The 16,492-nt window shown below is 33.8% G+C and overlaps 1 protein-coding gene across 6 annotated transcripts in view; it reads right to left on the bottom strand.

The window, feature by feature from the left end:
• The window catches only part of LOC145296820 (uncharacterized), a 141,905-nt gene that overhangs the window by 17,052 nt on the left and 108,361 nt on the right, over window positions 1-16,492 (bottom strand). For all 6 annotated transcript variants that reach the window (XM_080142906.1, XM_080142907.1, XM_080142910.1 and 3 more), the window contains 2 exons: window positions 6,093-6,501; window positions 2,014-2,173 (listed from right to left, as the gene is read on the bottom strand). In XM_080142906.1, coding sequence (XP_079999032.1) covers window positions 2,014-2,173; window positions 6,093-6,501 — 569 coding nt within the window. The remainder of the gene's footprint in view (window positions 1-2,013; window positions 2,174-6,092; window positions 6,502-16,492) is intronic.

The following is a 16,492-nucleotide window of genomic DNA, read 5'->3' as shown; positions in this document are numbered from 1 at the left end:
CCTCTGATCTTGAGCGTATGGTACAGTGGGGGAAGAGGTGGCTGGTTACTTTTAATGCATCCAAAACCAAGCTTCTATCTTTACATCATCAACGCTCTGATCCCCATCTGGCATCAATTGAAATGGATGACTCTCGTCTTGGGGAGGTTCGATGTTTTGACAAGCTTCTGGGTTTGACCTTTACTCCTGATCTGAAATGGAACATGTACATCAGGTCTGTTGTCAAGGACGCTGGGAAAATGGTGGGATCCTTCTACCGCTCCAGAAGATATCTCACTACTGATGCAATTCTCTATCTATATAAAAGCCAAGTTGTCCAAGGATGGAGTACTGCTGCCACATCTAGGCAGGAGTTGCTAAAAACAGCCTATCCTGCCTTGACAGAGTACAAAATAGACTTTATGGCTTAGTGGGGAATGCCCTTTTCTCTTCCCTGCAGCCTCTCTCCCACAGAAGAGACGTTGCAAGCTTGTCTTTGTTTTATCATTATTTCCATGGCAAGTGCTCGTCTCTCGTCCCCCCCACTCGCCAATCTTTCACAAAAAACACCCGTCTAGCTGAAACTACTGTCATTAATTTTCCCCACTCTTTATCTGTGCCTAAATCCAAACATAGATTCCATGAGCAGAGTTTCTTTCTTAGAAGTGCACGACTGTGGAACTCTCTTCCGTTTGCCTGTTTCCCACCTGACTACAACTTGGATGTCTTCAAGTCCAACATAAACAAATTCCTGACAAACTGCCCTCTTAAGACACTATCAAATCTCCAATACTAATGATTACTACGATACTATCTCATTGATTATCTCATAATTCATTAACTATCTCATTGATTACTGTACACGCAATAACCCTTATTCCTGAGTGGCTTCTGGGCCTTGATAAGTGGTGACCTCCATGTAAAAAATATATATATTTATTTTAATAATAATTAAACTAATGAAACTTTTAAAAGATTTTTTTTTAAACAAAAATGTTTTCTGGAGATTTTGAACTTTATGCTCAACTCAATTATTATAGGCCAATCTGTATCTTTCTTTGTATCTTTATCGGTATCCATCCTGTTGTTTAAAAGTTAGCCAGTAAAAAACTGCCAGACAAAATCATTTCAAATGTTTGGGAGAAGGGAGAAAGCAAATAGCAAATCCCCCTCCATCTGAACTGAATTAATAAAGAAATCCTTCGTTTTATTTACATAATGAGACTTTTTTTTTTCTTCTTCTTTCTTAACCGACTAACACATTGTTTGAATGGAAACGTTTGAGTGACACTGTCAGATGAAGAAAATTAAATTAAAATAAAAGAAATCTGCAAAAATAAAATAAATTTATATTTGAAAAAAAAAAGACATCCATAATATCAGAAAACAAATATTTGCAAAATAAAAATTTAAAAAAAAAAAAGAAAAAAAAAAGAAACTCACAAAACCAGAAAACAAATATTTGTAAAATAAAAATTAAATAAAGAAATCTACAAATCAGAAAACTTGTTGAAAATACAAAAATTATTTTTTGCACGGTCAACTGATTTGACTTGTCACTGCTGCAAAAAAAGACACAACTAGACAATAAAATATGGTAGACTCTCTGGGTGTTATTGCTTCAATATTCTGAATGTACCTTCGATTTAGCTCAAATGTGGTATGTATTCTTTCCATAAGCTTTTACAAAATAGTCAACAACATCGTAAAAATTTATACACAGGAAAGTATATGATAATATACTTGGTGGATAATCAAATAAAAATTACACTTTTTATTCAGAAGTTTTAGAGTCGGAAGTCTGCAACTTTTGAAAGAGTCACTGTTTGTTTTGAAGTCACATTTTAAAAACCAACATGAGAGTGCTGTTTGCTGTTTCTTCAGCTTTGACCGCTGACATGTAATGCTGAAAGTTAAAGTAAATAATTTCTGCAGGAAATTTTTTTTTTTTTAATCAACTCCAGATTCGGTATTCAAGAATGGGAATTTTTTTTCATCCAACTCTCCACCTGTACTTTTATATCAACAGCTTACCTTAAAGCTATCCGTACCCATCCTCCTCTTGATGAAGGAGAAGGATTATCATCAAGGGAAGCAGGAGGTTTTCTTTTCCTTTGGCTAACCCGGACTGGATTGAGATCACCACAATATGATCCATCACCTTGACTGTCAGAACTACTGCCTAATTCAGTCCCTAACAAAAGACAACATAAATAAAAGAATAAAATTTTAAAAAAAAAGAAACTTTGAATAGATCTTTTTTTAATGAATAAAATAAAAATTACTGTTTTAATTTAATTATATTATTTTCATCTGTTTTCACATAGATGTGACTGGCTGATGATAAAAAATCTGAAATCAAAAGGAATTTTGCAATTTGGGGGACCATCCCCCCCCCCCCCCCAATTTTCCAATCTGGCATACCTTCACCCCCTTGCGGGTAAAAAATTTAATATAAAATGATCCAGTTTCTGAAATATTTTGGCTTTTTAAAGCAATTAACCCAAAACCTCCCAAAATTCTATTACTAACCCTAAGTCCAAGTAGCAAACCACCCACTTTCAGATAAAGAAAAAACGTTGTACAATATGAAATTACCTAACAAAATAGATCTCATATACAGTGATGATCATATTTATTGGCACGGTAAAATAAAAGTTAAATTTTGTCTAATAAATTCTAAAAAAGGGATTAAATTAAAGAAAATAACAAAGTATATTATGTATTTTTAACTGGCCTTTCCGATGCAGCAATCGGATTTTAGAAAAAATAAATAACAAAGGAACAACAAACATAATTGCAAAAAACCCTTTAATCATTAAATGAAACAAAATCTTTTTTATTTATTCATATACAGATCAGCATTAACATTTTCGTAATTTAGATAAAATTTTTATTTATCTTCTAAATATAACTGTCACTTGCAATTTAGAAATAGATTGCAACTTGTTGAAAATCAAATCAGTTTTCTTAAAAGAAACATTTGAACACAAATGCTAAATATTTGGCGAGGAAATAAAACGATATTTCGAGACAAAACTATTTCTTATATTAAAAAATGATAACAAATATTTAACTAATAAAATGTTTTTTTCAAAATTACTATGCAAATTAGTTACTCTTGTGACCAATATTGCATGTACATAAGCAGTATACAACAAAGATGGTGTGTCTATTGTTTAAAGTTGAATTAACTTGAAATAGGGTGTGTTGATTTGATCATTAATGTGAAAAATGAGCACAACTTTCACATTTATATATTCAGATATCATATTTTATTACAAAACTAGTGTGCTTGTACCACCAAAAATTATGGCCTACTTTTTCATTGTTTCTCTTTATGTCATTCAATAAAATGAATGCATATTTTTTATTTTTAAAATTAAATAATGTTTTGTTTTTTTTTACTGAATCATTAAGAAAAGCAGAAATAAACAGCATTAAAAGAAAGTAATTGTTAAAGATTTAAAAATACCTACAAATTTTATAATCAAATTCACTTGGAAAAGGGAGCTATTGTCTTGCCTACATTGCAAATAATACTGATAGTTTGAAAACTCAATGGAGAGAACTTGAATGCCTACTAGACATTATCCTTGAGTATCTAAGGTTTCATTGTATAGGGGCTTGTCAGGACAACCTGGATTGAGGATACTTTTATTTACAAGCAAAACCCTGACTGAATATTCAAATAACATAGTATTCGAAACACAGGTTTGAAAACCTATACTCAATGAAAAGAACTTGACATTATTCTCAAGTATCTAAGGTTTCCCTGTACAAGTAAAGTCTGACTAAATATTCAAATAACAAAGTATTTGAAGCACAATTAATTATCCTTCGGTATGTCGACTCTACACTGGCTTATATGAGGAACAGTGCACCTTCTCCAAGTGATGTTGCCTATAGTAACAGCACTAAGCTGGGTACTCCACCAGACTAGATGAATTCTTGTCTTGGAAGAGACCACGAAAAAGATATACTATAACATATTTAACTGATCAATTAGTGAGATGAAATTCTTTACTTTTTTACTTAATATTTGATTTGGTAAAGGAGAATTTAATGGAACACTCGAATATGTATCTCATATAGAAATCAAGTGTTCACCCACAAGATTTTTGAGAACTTTGATTGAAGTAAAATGAATGAATTTTAAAAAAATTTTTTCATTACATTTTCACCCCAAACAAAGCACATTGCAACTTTGATGTAGAGGGCTACTATCAGGGACATAAGCTACGGGGGTTGGGCAGCAAGATGTCTGTTCACATTACACTTGAACTTCTGCATGTTGGTACAGTTGGGGAAGCAGGGACCCGGAAGGGAATTCCAAAGTCTAGCAGTTCTGGGAAAGAAACTACTAAAGTAGAAAGCTCTCTTACATCCAGGGATCTCTACTGTGTAGGGGGTGGCATTTAGCTGCTAGTCAGGTTTGTCGGGGGTATTTACATCGAGAGGGTACAAGTGCTTGCAGTTCGTCAGAGCATTCACCATTAAAGTATTTGTAGAACAGGCAGAGGGATTCAACATTGCGTCGATGGGACAGAGGCTGAAGCTTAGATGACAATTCAGGATCTATTAGGTTGGTAATTCTCTTTTGACCCGTCTAGAAATGAGAGACTAGTAGCAGATGCACCAGCCCAAATGTGACAACAATACTCCATACATGGGCGAATGGTGGCCTTATAGAGGTACAGGATACTTTCAGGCATTAGTATTTTTCTAGCACGATAGAGAGAGCCTACCTTCTTCGCAGCGGTCTTGGCAATGCTCTCAATATAACTGTTTCAACTCATGTTCCCTGTGAACATTAGGGCGAGGAGTTTAAAAGAAGTACTTTCAGGTAATGTGTCTTTGGCCATTGCTATTGGTGGTAGTCTCTAGGTGCCTTGTAATTATTTAAGGCCACAAGCTTAGTCTTGGCAGCATTGAATGTGGCCATCCATTTATGTCCCCATTCCACTACAGATTGGAGATCTTCCTCTAGTGTTTCTGCCATTTCCTTAGATATGTGTTCATTTGTTTTCCTGTTGTGCCTGTTATAGAGCATGGTGTCATCAGCATATATACCCATCTCAAAGACAATTTTATTGGGGAGGTGAAATGTGTACATAAGAGTAGACTTCAATGATATGACTACATTGAAAGAGTAGATGGTCTGGGTTAGTAAATGTAGAACAGTAGAGAAAACAGGTCTAGTTCACAAGGGTCACTCAAGAAAAACATAGAAGTGATGAAAATGGCCCTTTTTTTTATATACATAGGAGTCACCACTTATCAAGGCCCAGAGGCCACTTGAAGAGAAGGGTTAATGACTGAGCAGTAGTCAATGGGACAATATCATAGTAATCGTTAGTAATGGAAACTTGGTAAATTGCATTACTTAAGGGGATGACTCATCAAAAACTTGTTTACATTGGACTTGAAGATGAGCACTTGCCATAGAAATAACGATAAAACAAAGACAGGCTCGCAACGTCCTTCTGTGGGAAAGAGGTTGCAGGGAAGAGAAAAGTACATCCCCCATTAAGCTACAAAGTCTATTTTGTACTCTGTCAAGGCAGGATAAGCTGCTTCTAGCAGCTCCTGCCCAGATGTGAAAATAATACTCCATCCTTAAACGGACTTGGCTTTTATATAGATAGAGAATTGCATCAGTAGTGAGATATCTACTGGAGCGATAGAACGATCCCACCATTTTGCCAGAGACCTTGGCAACAGATTTGATGTACGTGTTCCATTTCAGATCAGGAGTAAAGGTCAGACCCAGAAGCTTGTCAAAACATGAGGCTTCTTCAAGACGAGAGCCCTCTATTTCAATTGATGCCAGATGGGAATCAGAGCGTTGATGATGTAAAGATAGGAGCTTGGTTTTAGAAACATTAAAAGTAACCAGTCACCTCGTCCCCCATTGTACCACGCGCTCAAGATCAGAGGAGAGAGAATCAGAGGGAACTTGGTCATTTACAGCCTTTGAGAGAAAGAAGAATAAAGACCTAGCCAGAGATAAATTTCTTAAAACTGTCCAATGCATGCCAGCATGTAAAATGCACATTAAACCAAATATGATGATGAGATTAAAAATTAAATTAATAAAAAATTTTTCTTACCTGGACTTCCGAGAGATATTTCATCCAAACTTTCCTTACACAAGAAATCCACATTTTTCACATTCAATTGGTCAAGCGTGTCAGAATTCAATTCGACATCTTTCTTTTGATATGCCGCATTGTTGTTGTCTGAATTTGTATCAACTGAAATGATTTCAGGATGAGCTGAAAGATGAAGCGATAGACCTGCTTTTGTGTTCATCTTCTTGGGATTTATTTCGGGGGAGACATTATCAACTTCGGCTGTTAAAGATGGTGCAGGAGTTTCAACTATTTTAGCTGTTAACGGTTTCGACTCTGTTACAACAACTTCTTCGTGTGTTTCAACATAATCAACGAGGATGGCAGTTTTGGTTTCCAGATTAGGGCAGGGCGTTTTATCTGTGTGAACACTTTGGTTGTTATCAGTCTAAAAATAAAAAAAAAGTCTAATTTAAGAATAAAAACAAAAAAAAAAACAACTTCATTCCACAGGTGTTTCAAAAATGTTCAGTAAAATTGATATTTTATGCTTCTTCAAATTTATGTAGTTTAAGTATTTGGGGAAAAACGCACATTTTATTTTTGTTACGTTTATTTTATTTATTATATGTGAAAAATTCATGTATTTTTTGATAATGTTAAGAAAACATTTGTTCATTTTCTTTTCCATTTATTTATTTTAATTCATTATATTTAAAAAAAAAAAATTTATTTACAGAAATAATTAATACTGAAAATAATTAGCTCATTTTAAAAATATTAAATTTATAAAAAAAAGTGTTTTTCTATAAAGATATTTCAATGAAAATAATCAGTTTTCAGATATTCTTAGGTGTTGACAAGGTCTTCCAATTAAGTTGCATTGTTTATTGCAGACGACATTCAAAATAGGAAGTTGCTTGGCTCAGTAAATATGTGCTCATATTAAATTATTATTTTTAGTTTAACTTTATGCCAAACATAGAAGTAGATAAGAAACTCCTTGAAAACTTAAGTGAATAAAATACAAAACTTTAATTGAAATAATCCAAACTAATCTCAACAAACCAAACCTATTCTATTTTGTATTATTATGAACTTCAACATTTAATGAAATTAGTTTTTTTTTAATTATACTAGGTGCATTTTATATTTAACAAATAAACCTTTTATCAAATTATTTTTTTGTAGGATTATATTTTTTTAAATGAGATTAAACTTTATTTTAATTATTATGATATTGTTTACTCACTAAATTATTAATCGATTCAAATTGTTATTAAACTAAAAACTTAAAAATGTAGAAACCAAAATTTTCCATATTTTTTTTAAGGTAGTAAATTTCTATTTTAGCCACATAAATTATAATAGAAAAAAATGGATAAATAAACTTCATTCAGCCAATTACGAATTAGAATTTTCAATTTCCAAAAATGTTAAAATGCTAATAGAACTATGAATAAATTTTGAAATATTAATTGACACAGTATCATTTAGCATTTGTCTGCAAAAATCATGGATTATATTGAAGAATTATAGTTTCTCTTCAAGTGACTGAATTTCAACAAGGTAAACTTTTGTTTATTGTTTAAAGACATCTAACACCCTTACCCCCATTATGCATATTTTCGGAATGCATTGAAATAGTTTATGACTGTTTGAGACTCCATCACGAAGTGGCTTCTTTTTTTTTTTTTTTTTTTGACTCTTCTTTTAATACAAGAGTAATCTATATATATAAAAGTGAAAATGTGTGTATGTATGTTCGGTTTTTGTGCATGTCTGTAAAGGCTTTTTTCGCTGGACTTTTCGGTCGGCTCATTCCTTCTTAAAACTTTTTATATCATGTCTAAATGATAATATCTATGAGTTGCAAATGGGGGTCGCCTGTCTATTTAATTTGCCCGACTTTCACGCGCTATTTTTTCCAGATTTTTAGAGCGTCCCGTGTATCTTTCGCTTTTCAGTATAAACCAAGCGAAAACTGGCTTGCAACCACGTCATGTTTCAAGGTCAAACATCATGCGACTTAAGGTTCTCTCACCTGTTAATTTCATTTTGTAAATGTTAAATTAAGAGGTTTTTCATTTTCCTTCTCTTGTGGCCGAGATGGCTAGGTCCCAGGGTTTTTTCCATTTCGTTTCCATCTCCACGTCAAAGGTTCGGGGTTCAAGCCTACTTTCCTACTAAAACTTTTTTTTTCTTTTACACCTCTAAACACTCGGCCAACGTTTTTTTTAAAACAAGGTTGTTTTGATCACCCCACCTCACAACACACACACCTACAAACACTCAGGCCACGCCAGGTACCCCCGCTAGTCTATAAATATAAAAGCGAAAATGTTTGTGTGTGTGTGTGTGTGTGTGCGTGTGTGTGTGTGTGTGCATGCGTTTTTGTGTATGTCCAAGAAAGGCTTCTTTCTGAGAACCGATCGGTTGCCTCACAACTTCTTAATACTTTTTATATCGCGTCTAAATGATAATATCTACGACTTAACAACGGTGGTCGCCTCTCTATTTAATTTACTCGACTTTGAAACGTCGAATATTCAACATTTTCGGATCGGTACATGTTGCTTTCGTTTTTCAGTATAAAAAAAGCGAAACTAGATTCAAATCTCTGGCCCACAGCCAGTGGTCTCTAGAAAGCGATGTAACGTTTGGTCAATGCCGGCTTCGTCATATCAGATGGTTGCTTTCATTTCAAGACGAGACACTCCCCCTAAAAAACAGGGAGCTGGTTTTCCCCAAAGTTAGGTAAAAACAAACAAATCGGGTTATTGACATCATTAAAAACTGTCCCGCAGAAAATGTTAACTGCTGAATAGCTATTGCTTACGATTGCCGCATGTCCATTAAGCTTTTTCGTATAAAAAAAAGAAGCCAACAGACTCACACTCAAAGTTCACGTCATTGACTTGTCAAAAACAGGCACAGGTTTTTTTTTTCACACTTTACTATTTTCCAACTGCGCGTCAAGGCTTTGTTTTTTTTTGTTTTTTTAAACAACCAACGATTTTTCTTTTCATTTACCCAAAAACACACACACCTACAAACACCCAGGCAACGCCAGGTACCCCCCCCCCGCTAGTTGCAAATAAAGAGAACTATATCTTTAAGATAACAGGTTAAAAAGGTCACTTCCTGCTCTTCTATTCATTAATTGCATACAAATTAGACTAAGGAACAAAAGAAATATAAATCTTTATTGAGCTATCCTCATGCATTGACATCTATATAAATAAAACAGTAGATGTATGTGTGCATGTGTCTGTGTGTAAACATTTAACTGATAAACTCTTAAACTACTTGTCACATAACACTGACATTAAAAGAAAATAGTAAGAGTCAGGTATGTCCAAGTAAAAAAAAAAATTAATCATATACCAAGGACATAAAATCTATGTTTGAATTAATGAATAAAGCATACAAAAATATGTCAGCAACTTGAAATGCAAAATGTTAATTTCAACTTGCCGATATATTTCTAATACCTTTGTGCGTGCTCAAATACATTTATAGCTTCGAAATAGTTTAGTTTTAAATCTTTCTTATCCATCTGTCGATAGCTCAAATGGTAGGGAACATAGCTGGAGCGCTAAATGATTTGGTTTCTATTTTAGCTGATGGCACCCAAGTTATTTTTCTTAAACTTTTGAAATCACTACTACAGGGTTTGTACAGATTTTCAATAATCATTTTCAAGGTTTTTTAACGCCTTCTCCAGAAAAAAATTCAAGTTTTCAAAATAAAATTTGGGGTTTGTTTCACAATTTTTTTTTTTAATAGATGCAAATGTTAATATTAATTATATTTCAGTTTTTAATTTATATTTTTTATTTTATTGTTTTATTAAATGTACAATAGTTTCTCTGGTCCAAGAGCGTGCTAATTTTATCTGGCAAGTTGATTTTAAATATAGCATAAATAGATCCAACAATTCTATTCTCTGCTCTCCCCTCTGCACTTCATATCCTTTAAAACAACACACTAGTCCAACAGCCGAACAATGGCACGTTACAATGTTTCTTTTATTTTGTTTTGTTTTTTTTAATCTTGTTGAATGCAGAGCAGTATTCAAGCTAAGATAATCCTTAATCCTTATGCATTGAAGACGGACACTTTTAGCAGATAATTTGTGAATTTGCGATATTTATTTTCTTTTTTATTAAAGGCAAATGTTAATATTATATTTATTTCAGTTTTTAATTTATATTTTTTTATTTGATTGTTTTATTAAATGTATAATAGTTTTTTGGTCCAAGAATGTACTCATTTTATCTGGTAAATTGATTTTAAAAATAGCATAAATAGATCCAACAATTCTATTCTCTGCTCCTCCTTGCACCTCGTATCCCTTAAAACGACACACTAGTTCAATTGTTGAATAATAGCATGTTACAACATTTTTTTTTTTAATCTTGTTGAATACAGAGCTATATTCGAGCTAAGATGATCCTTAATAGTTATGGATTGAAGACGGACATTTTTAGCAGATAAGTTGTGAATTTGCAATATTTATTTTCTTTTTTATTAGATGCAAATGTTAATATTTTAATTATATTGATTTCAGTTTTGAATTTACATTTTTTATTTGATTGTGTTTTATTTAATGTATGATACTACTGTTAAAATTTATTATTGGAATTTGTTGTTGTCAATTTACGGTTAGTGATTCGTTTGCTATTTTCCTCAAAATAAACGCATTCTCCAATTTTGAATTAAATGTCTGTCCACGCGTTCTTTTGAAAAAAAAAAAAAAAAACTATCAACGCTATTCTTAGTCATAGTAATAAAGTGCTGCATTTGTTAGTCAAAATAGTAGACAAATTCCATTTAAATCAAGTTGAAAACGACTCAAGAAAAACAGCCGCATGAACTACATGCATAAACTTTTTTAACTGAGTTCTTTCTTTATTTCAGTTAATGAGAAGGAAACCTATCGCCATACATCCCCCTGAACAGGTCAATTGAATTTTTATTAAGTAGAATACTTATTATTGTTATATTTTTTAATGGAGAGTAGACAATGCATTGTGGATGCATTATTGGTAGCTCCTGTAACTCTTGCTTCTCTTAATTTGTCCCTCAGTCCTCATTTTTTAATGAGTGATTTTTGTGACAAGAAAAAGCTGTATTCTAGGTTGGCAGTATTTTTGCATGAGCAGTCACCTGAGATGTCTATCCTTGTAGCCATGTCACTAATAGGGGTGCTGGAGGTAAACATTTTAACTGAGCTGATGTTATCCGCTTGATAACCAGGGACCCAAACTTTGGATTAACCACTAAGGAAGCTGTCCTATCAGCAGGTGCAAAATACTGGGGCTGCTTTATTGCCATTTGGTGAATGGATTCTGGACCATGCAGTAGCTTCTGGTGGGGCTTCTTGATGCCATACTAGTGCGTAATTGTTATGGCTTTACCTTATCATGTGTTACAAAAAAAATATTTGTTTCTTTTTCTCCCTTACTTTCCCTCTCTGTCCTGCTCTAACCAAGTATGTCGACCTACCCCACAAATTTCAAAATTCCATCATGAAAAGTCTCCGGGAAAAATACACAATTAAACCCAGAACTCTAACTTCCAACATAGACATCCACTACCATGTCTCCTTCTTCAAAATTAGGGGTCTACATTCCAACCATTCCAGAGATTAAACCCCAATTACAGGAGACTAAACTAGACATATTATTCCTAAGTGAAACTGGCATTGGACCAACTATTTCCCTAGATGAGTTTGGAATTAAATGATACTCTAACAACATTCAAAACTGACCCCAAAGATCGCCATGGGCATGGAATATGTGCCTACATTAGAGATGGCTTTCAATATGGTAGGGACATCTCCAGAGAAGACATTAAATTACCCTATATGTGCTTCCAGGTTGCACTTGCTCATACGACTTGAGTTTATATTTGCCCTCTATCGCCCCACAACAGCTGAGTTACTATCTTTAAGAGCATATCTGAGAAAATTGATCACACCCTATATGCTCATCCTTCAGCTAATATTCATGTCTGTGGAGACTTCAATGGTCACAATGTTGAATGGTTAGCCCACTCAAATAGGACAGATGATAAGGGGAGGTTCTGTTACAATTTCTCTCTTGCTTCTGACCTAACTCAGATTGTTCACTAACCTACCCGTGTGCCTGACACTGACAGTCAGTATGCAAGTCTCCTAGACCCTTTTCTCACAACTTGGCCTGAGCTATGTTCATCTTCCATTTTGTCTCCAATGGGATCTTCCAACCATTTGGTTGTATCAGTTAAAACAAAAACGAAATGTAATGAGTCCTTAGACGTACCTCTCCATCGTACAGTATATCGATACTCTATGGCTGACTAGGACAGCTTCCGTACATTTATATCAGATCTACCTCTCCATTCCATGTTTAAAAAGAATGCATCTTCTATAGTATCAGACCTGACAGAATGGTTAATTGTAGATATAGACCGCTTCATACCCTTCAAAAATTTGAGCAAAAACCTAACAGCCAGCTGTGGTTCTATTCAGAATGTGCTGCTGCCATTGCGCACAGAAATCAATTTTTCCATTGCTCCCAACGTAATAGATGTACTGAGACTAAAGCCGCTTTCAGGACTGCCAGCAACCACTGTAAAAGAGTAATAAAGAATGCAAGAGAGTTGTATGCTCAGTTCATTAAGTCCAAAGTAGCTGAGCAGCAACTTGGTGGCTACTAGTTTTGACAAATAGCAAACAGGGTCCTTAACAGATGTGTGTGCTCTATCATCAATGGACCTAAGGTAATCTCTCTGATAGGTTCATAAGAGTAGTGGTTGATGGCAGAAATCAGAAGCTCATAGTATTAATGCTGGAATCCCTCAGGGGTTCATCCTGGGCTCAACTCTCTTCCTGATCTACATCAATGATCTCCCAAATCACATCCTAAGATCATTTGCAGACATCCATGCTGATGACACTACCATATATGGCAACACATCAAAGGCTGTAAATGATCTCCAATTCTCTCTCCTTTGATCTGGAGTATGTGGTACAATGGAAAAAACGGTGGCTGGTTAATTTTAATGCATCTAAAACCAAGCTTAATGCATCTAAAGCCAATTTTTTTTACATCATCAATGCTCTGATCCTTGTCTGGCATCAATTGACATGGGAGGCTCCACGTTTTGATCTAGCTTCTGGGTCTGATATTTACTGCTATCTGAGATAGAACACACACATCAAATCCATTGTCAAGGTCGCTGGAAAAATGGTGGGATCGTTCTACCTCTCCAGTAGATATCTGTTGCAATTTTCTACCTATATAAGAGCCAGGTACGTCTAAGGATGGAGTACTGTTGCCACATTTGGGCAGGAGCTACTAGAAGTAGCTTATTCTGCCTTGACAGAGTTCAAAATAGACTTTGTAGCCTAGTGGGGGATGCCCTTTTCTCTCCCTTGCAATCTCTTTTCCACAGAAGAGATGTTGCGAGCATGTCTCTGCTTTATCATTATTTTCATGGCAAGTGCTTGTCTATGCTCCAATCTATGGTTTCCCCCTCGACAAACTTTCATGTAAAACATGCGTCTAGCTGAAACCACTATCAATAATTTCCCCCACTCTTTAGTTGTGCCTAAACCTAAAGTAAATTCCATGAACAAAGCTTCTTTCTTAGAACTGCAAGCTTGTGGAACTCTCTTCTGTTTGCCTGCTTTCCAGCTGACTACAATATGGTCGTCTTCAAGTTTAATATAAACAATTTCTTGATGAGTCGTCCCCTTAAGTAATCCAATTTACTAAATTTCCACTACTACCGATTACTATCATATTGTCTCATTGATTACTGTACAGTCATTAACCCTTCTCCTTGAGTGGCCTTCGGGCCTTGATAAGTGGTAACTCCTATGTAAAAAAAAAAAAACAGTTATTCGAAAAACTGGTAAAAAATAAAAAATACAACAAATAAATGTTACCATAGCCAATAACAGTTACTTTGCAATCTACTTGCATCATTTTTTAGTGCTTATAAGTAGTTTTAAATGCTTTTTATTTCATCTCAAATATTATCTCGATTTATGGCTTTTAAATTTCCAATCAAGATGGCTGCCATCTTGTCTATTATTTTTATTTTTTATCTGGTTGGCCTAATTTTAAATTATCACAATTTTTTGGTGGGGAGGGGGTGAAGATTCACCATTAGAGATTCCCATCCACACAAGTATTTTTTAGAGGGTGTTAATTTTATTTATGGTGGCTGCCACTACTCCGCCTCCCCTTTTGCCACCATCCAAAAAACAAATTATAAATAAGAACAAAAAATAGACAGAGATCTGAATCTTTATAACAAAACTACCCATAATTCTTGCATCCACAATAATACTATGTATTTTGATTTTATTTTCAATATTTAAATAATACTTTAATGATATTTTTATTAATACATAAAAATTAATTTAATACCATTTATTTCGATTTCATTTTTAATATTTCAATACAAAATTTTACTGGACATAAAGAATACAATTTTCAAGGCCTTTTCAAGAAATTTTCCAGATATTTTTCATATTTTCAAAGATTTTTAAAGGTAATAATAGAAATAAGGACTTTCCAAGGCAAAATTCATAACTCAAGGCTTTTCAAGTCTGTATGAACCCATTACTATATATTAGGTACAATACAATATTCAATAGAAAATTGGCTGTGTAATAATATTTACAAAATCTGTATGAATTAAAATATATTTAAGTGTATTTTATGACTGAGTAAGGCCAGGCACCCATCCCCTGCTTTTTTTTTTATTTTACAAGGAAGTCACCACTAATCAGTACCCGGAGGCCACTAACGTAGACCCCTTCTGCTAGTTTAATAATGAAAATAATTATGCATAATAAAATTTAATTCAATTTTTTTTTTCTTTACCTATTTTGAATAATTCAACAAACTTTAGAATCTTGTATTTGTGTGAATTTCTCCCCCGCTCCTTCCCCGCCTTCTTTGAATCTCTTATGCCACTCAAAAAACAATACTTGATTCATGCAAGATGGTCCAAAAGCAGTCTGAAGCAATCCATACATTTCTGTGGCATTTTTCCAAGTTTAAAACAGAATTTTATTGCATGTCGTTCTTCTAAAGTGTCCTTACATCCAGATTGCATTTTTGAAATTCACCGGCTGTAACAATTAGGCTTTAGTAATATGTAATCCAATTCCTGCTGTAGCTGTTCATTTGAACCTGAAATCATAAAAATTGGTCAGTCATCTCATAAGATATATAGCAATAATATATTGAATTTTCAAGAGTCTATGATAATTTTAAATGCCTGTACAAAAAAAAAAAGTCTGGAAACTTATTTCAGGCACCTCATATTTAAAAGACAGGCAGACTGAATAAAGTGGACAATGACATGAGCCAACAAGTCGATGGTTTCAGGTAAACAATGATTGGTCTCGACAGATAAACTATCTCAGATCTTAGTTAATATACTGGAACTCGAAGGTGAACACTAGCGACAGGATCCCAACAATATACATACATAATTCCATTCCATTCCAGTCAAATCGTCAATGTATATCTCTTATATGAATTTATTTTTTTAGTTGCTGTGAATACAACTTGTAAACCAGTGTGCACCAATACAAGAGATAATGAAGACAGAACGAGAAGATAAGAAAACAACACAAATGTTGGAGACAACAATCAGTGAAGGGCTTCATGGTTTCACACTTGAATGGGTTTTCTAATAATTTACTCTAATCAAATTTCAGTAAAATATACTGTTTGGTACAAAATAATCCCTATGCTTAATGCTGCATTTTTTTTTATATATTTTAATGAGTTACCAAGACCAAAATTCAGCATTCCATCAAATTTCTGTCAGAACTGACTGAATTTGCAATGTTACCAGGCTGATTACTAAGACAAAAGGGTTACACATGCTCAACCTAAACAGTAACCAAACAGAAAAAAAGACAATGGTGACTCCAACATGACATTAAACAGACAACTGCGACAAAGTATCACATGACATAATCAAGCAACAATTGATACAGATAATACAGTTCAATCATAGTGAAGAAATAAAAATAAAGTTTTTTATTCTCCCTTTACACATACAAAAAAATTTTTTTAATTTAAAAAAAATTTTTTTTTTTTATAGATCACCATGTATGAAAAAAAAGTATAAAACTGGTGGCCCTTTATATGATATTGAACACGCAACCACAACATTATTATTAGCTAAGTACTCATCCTACAAATTATATTAAATTATTAATAAAAAAAATTAAATGGAATAATTTGGTAATGCTTCTGAATTTTTGAGGATTGGTTATTCGTATTCTTTGGATTCATTGGACTACTGTTTTCATCTTGAGTGTCATTTTCAAAACGTTTTGATCAATGTAACCTCCGATTTTCTTCAGGTGTATCTTGCAGAACTCTGGAATGTTTCTGTCGAAAATGGGAATTTGGACC

The sequence above is a fragment of the Euprymna scolopes genome, chromosome 17, assembly GCF_053919585.1.
Source record: "Euprymna scolopes isolate OS-2025 chromosome 17, ASM5391958v1, whole genome shotgun sequence".
Lineage (NCBI taxonomy): Eukaryota > Metazoa > Mollusca > Cephalopoda > Sepiida > Sepiolidae > Euprymna > Euprymna scolopes.
This window is presented reverse-complemented; position numbering and strand designations above follow the sequence as displayed.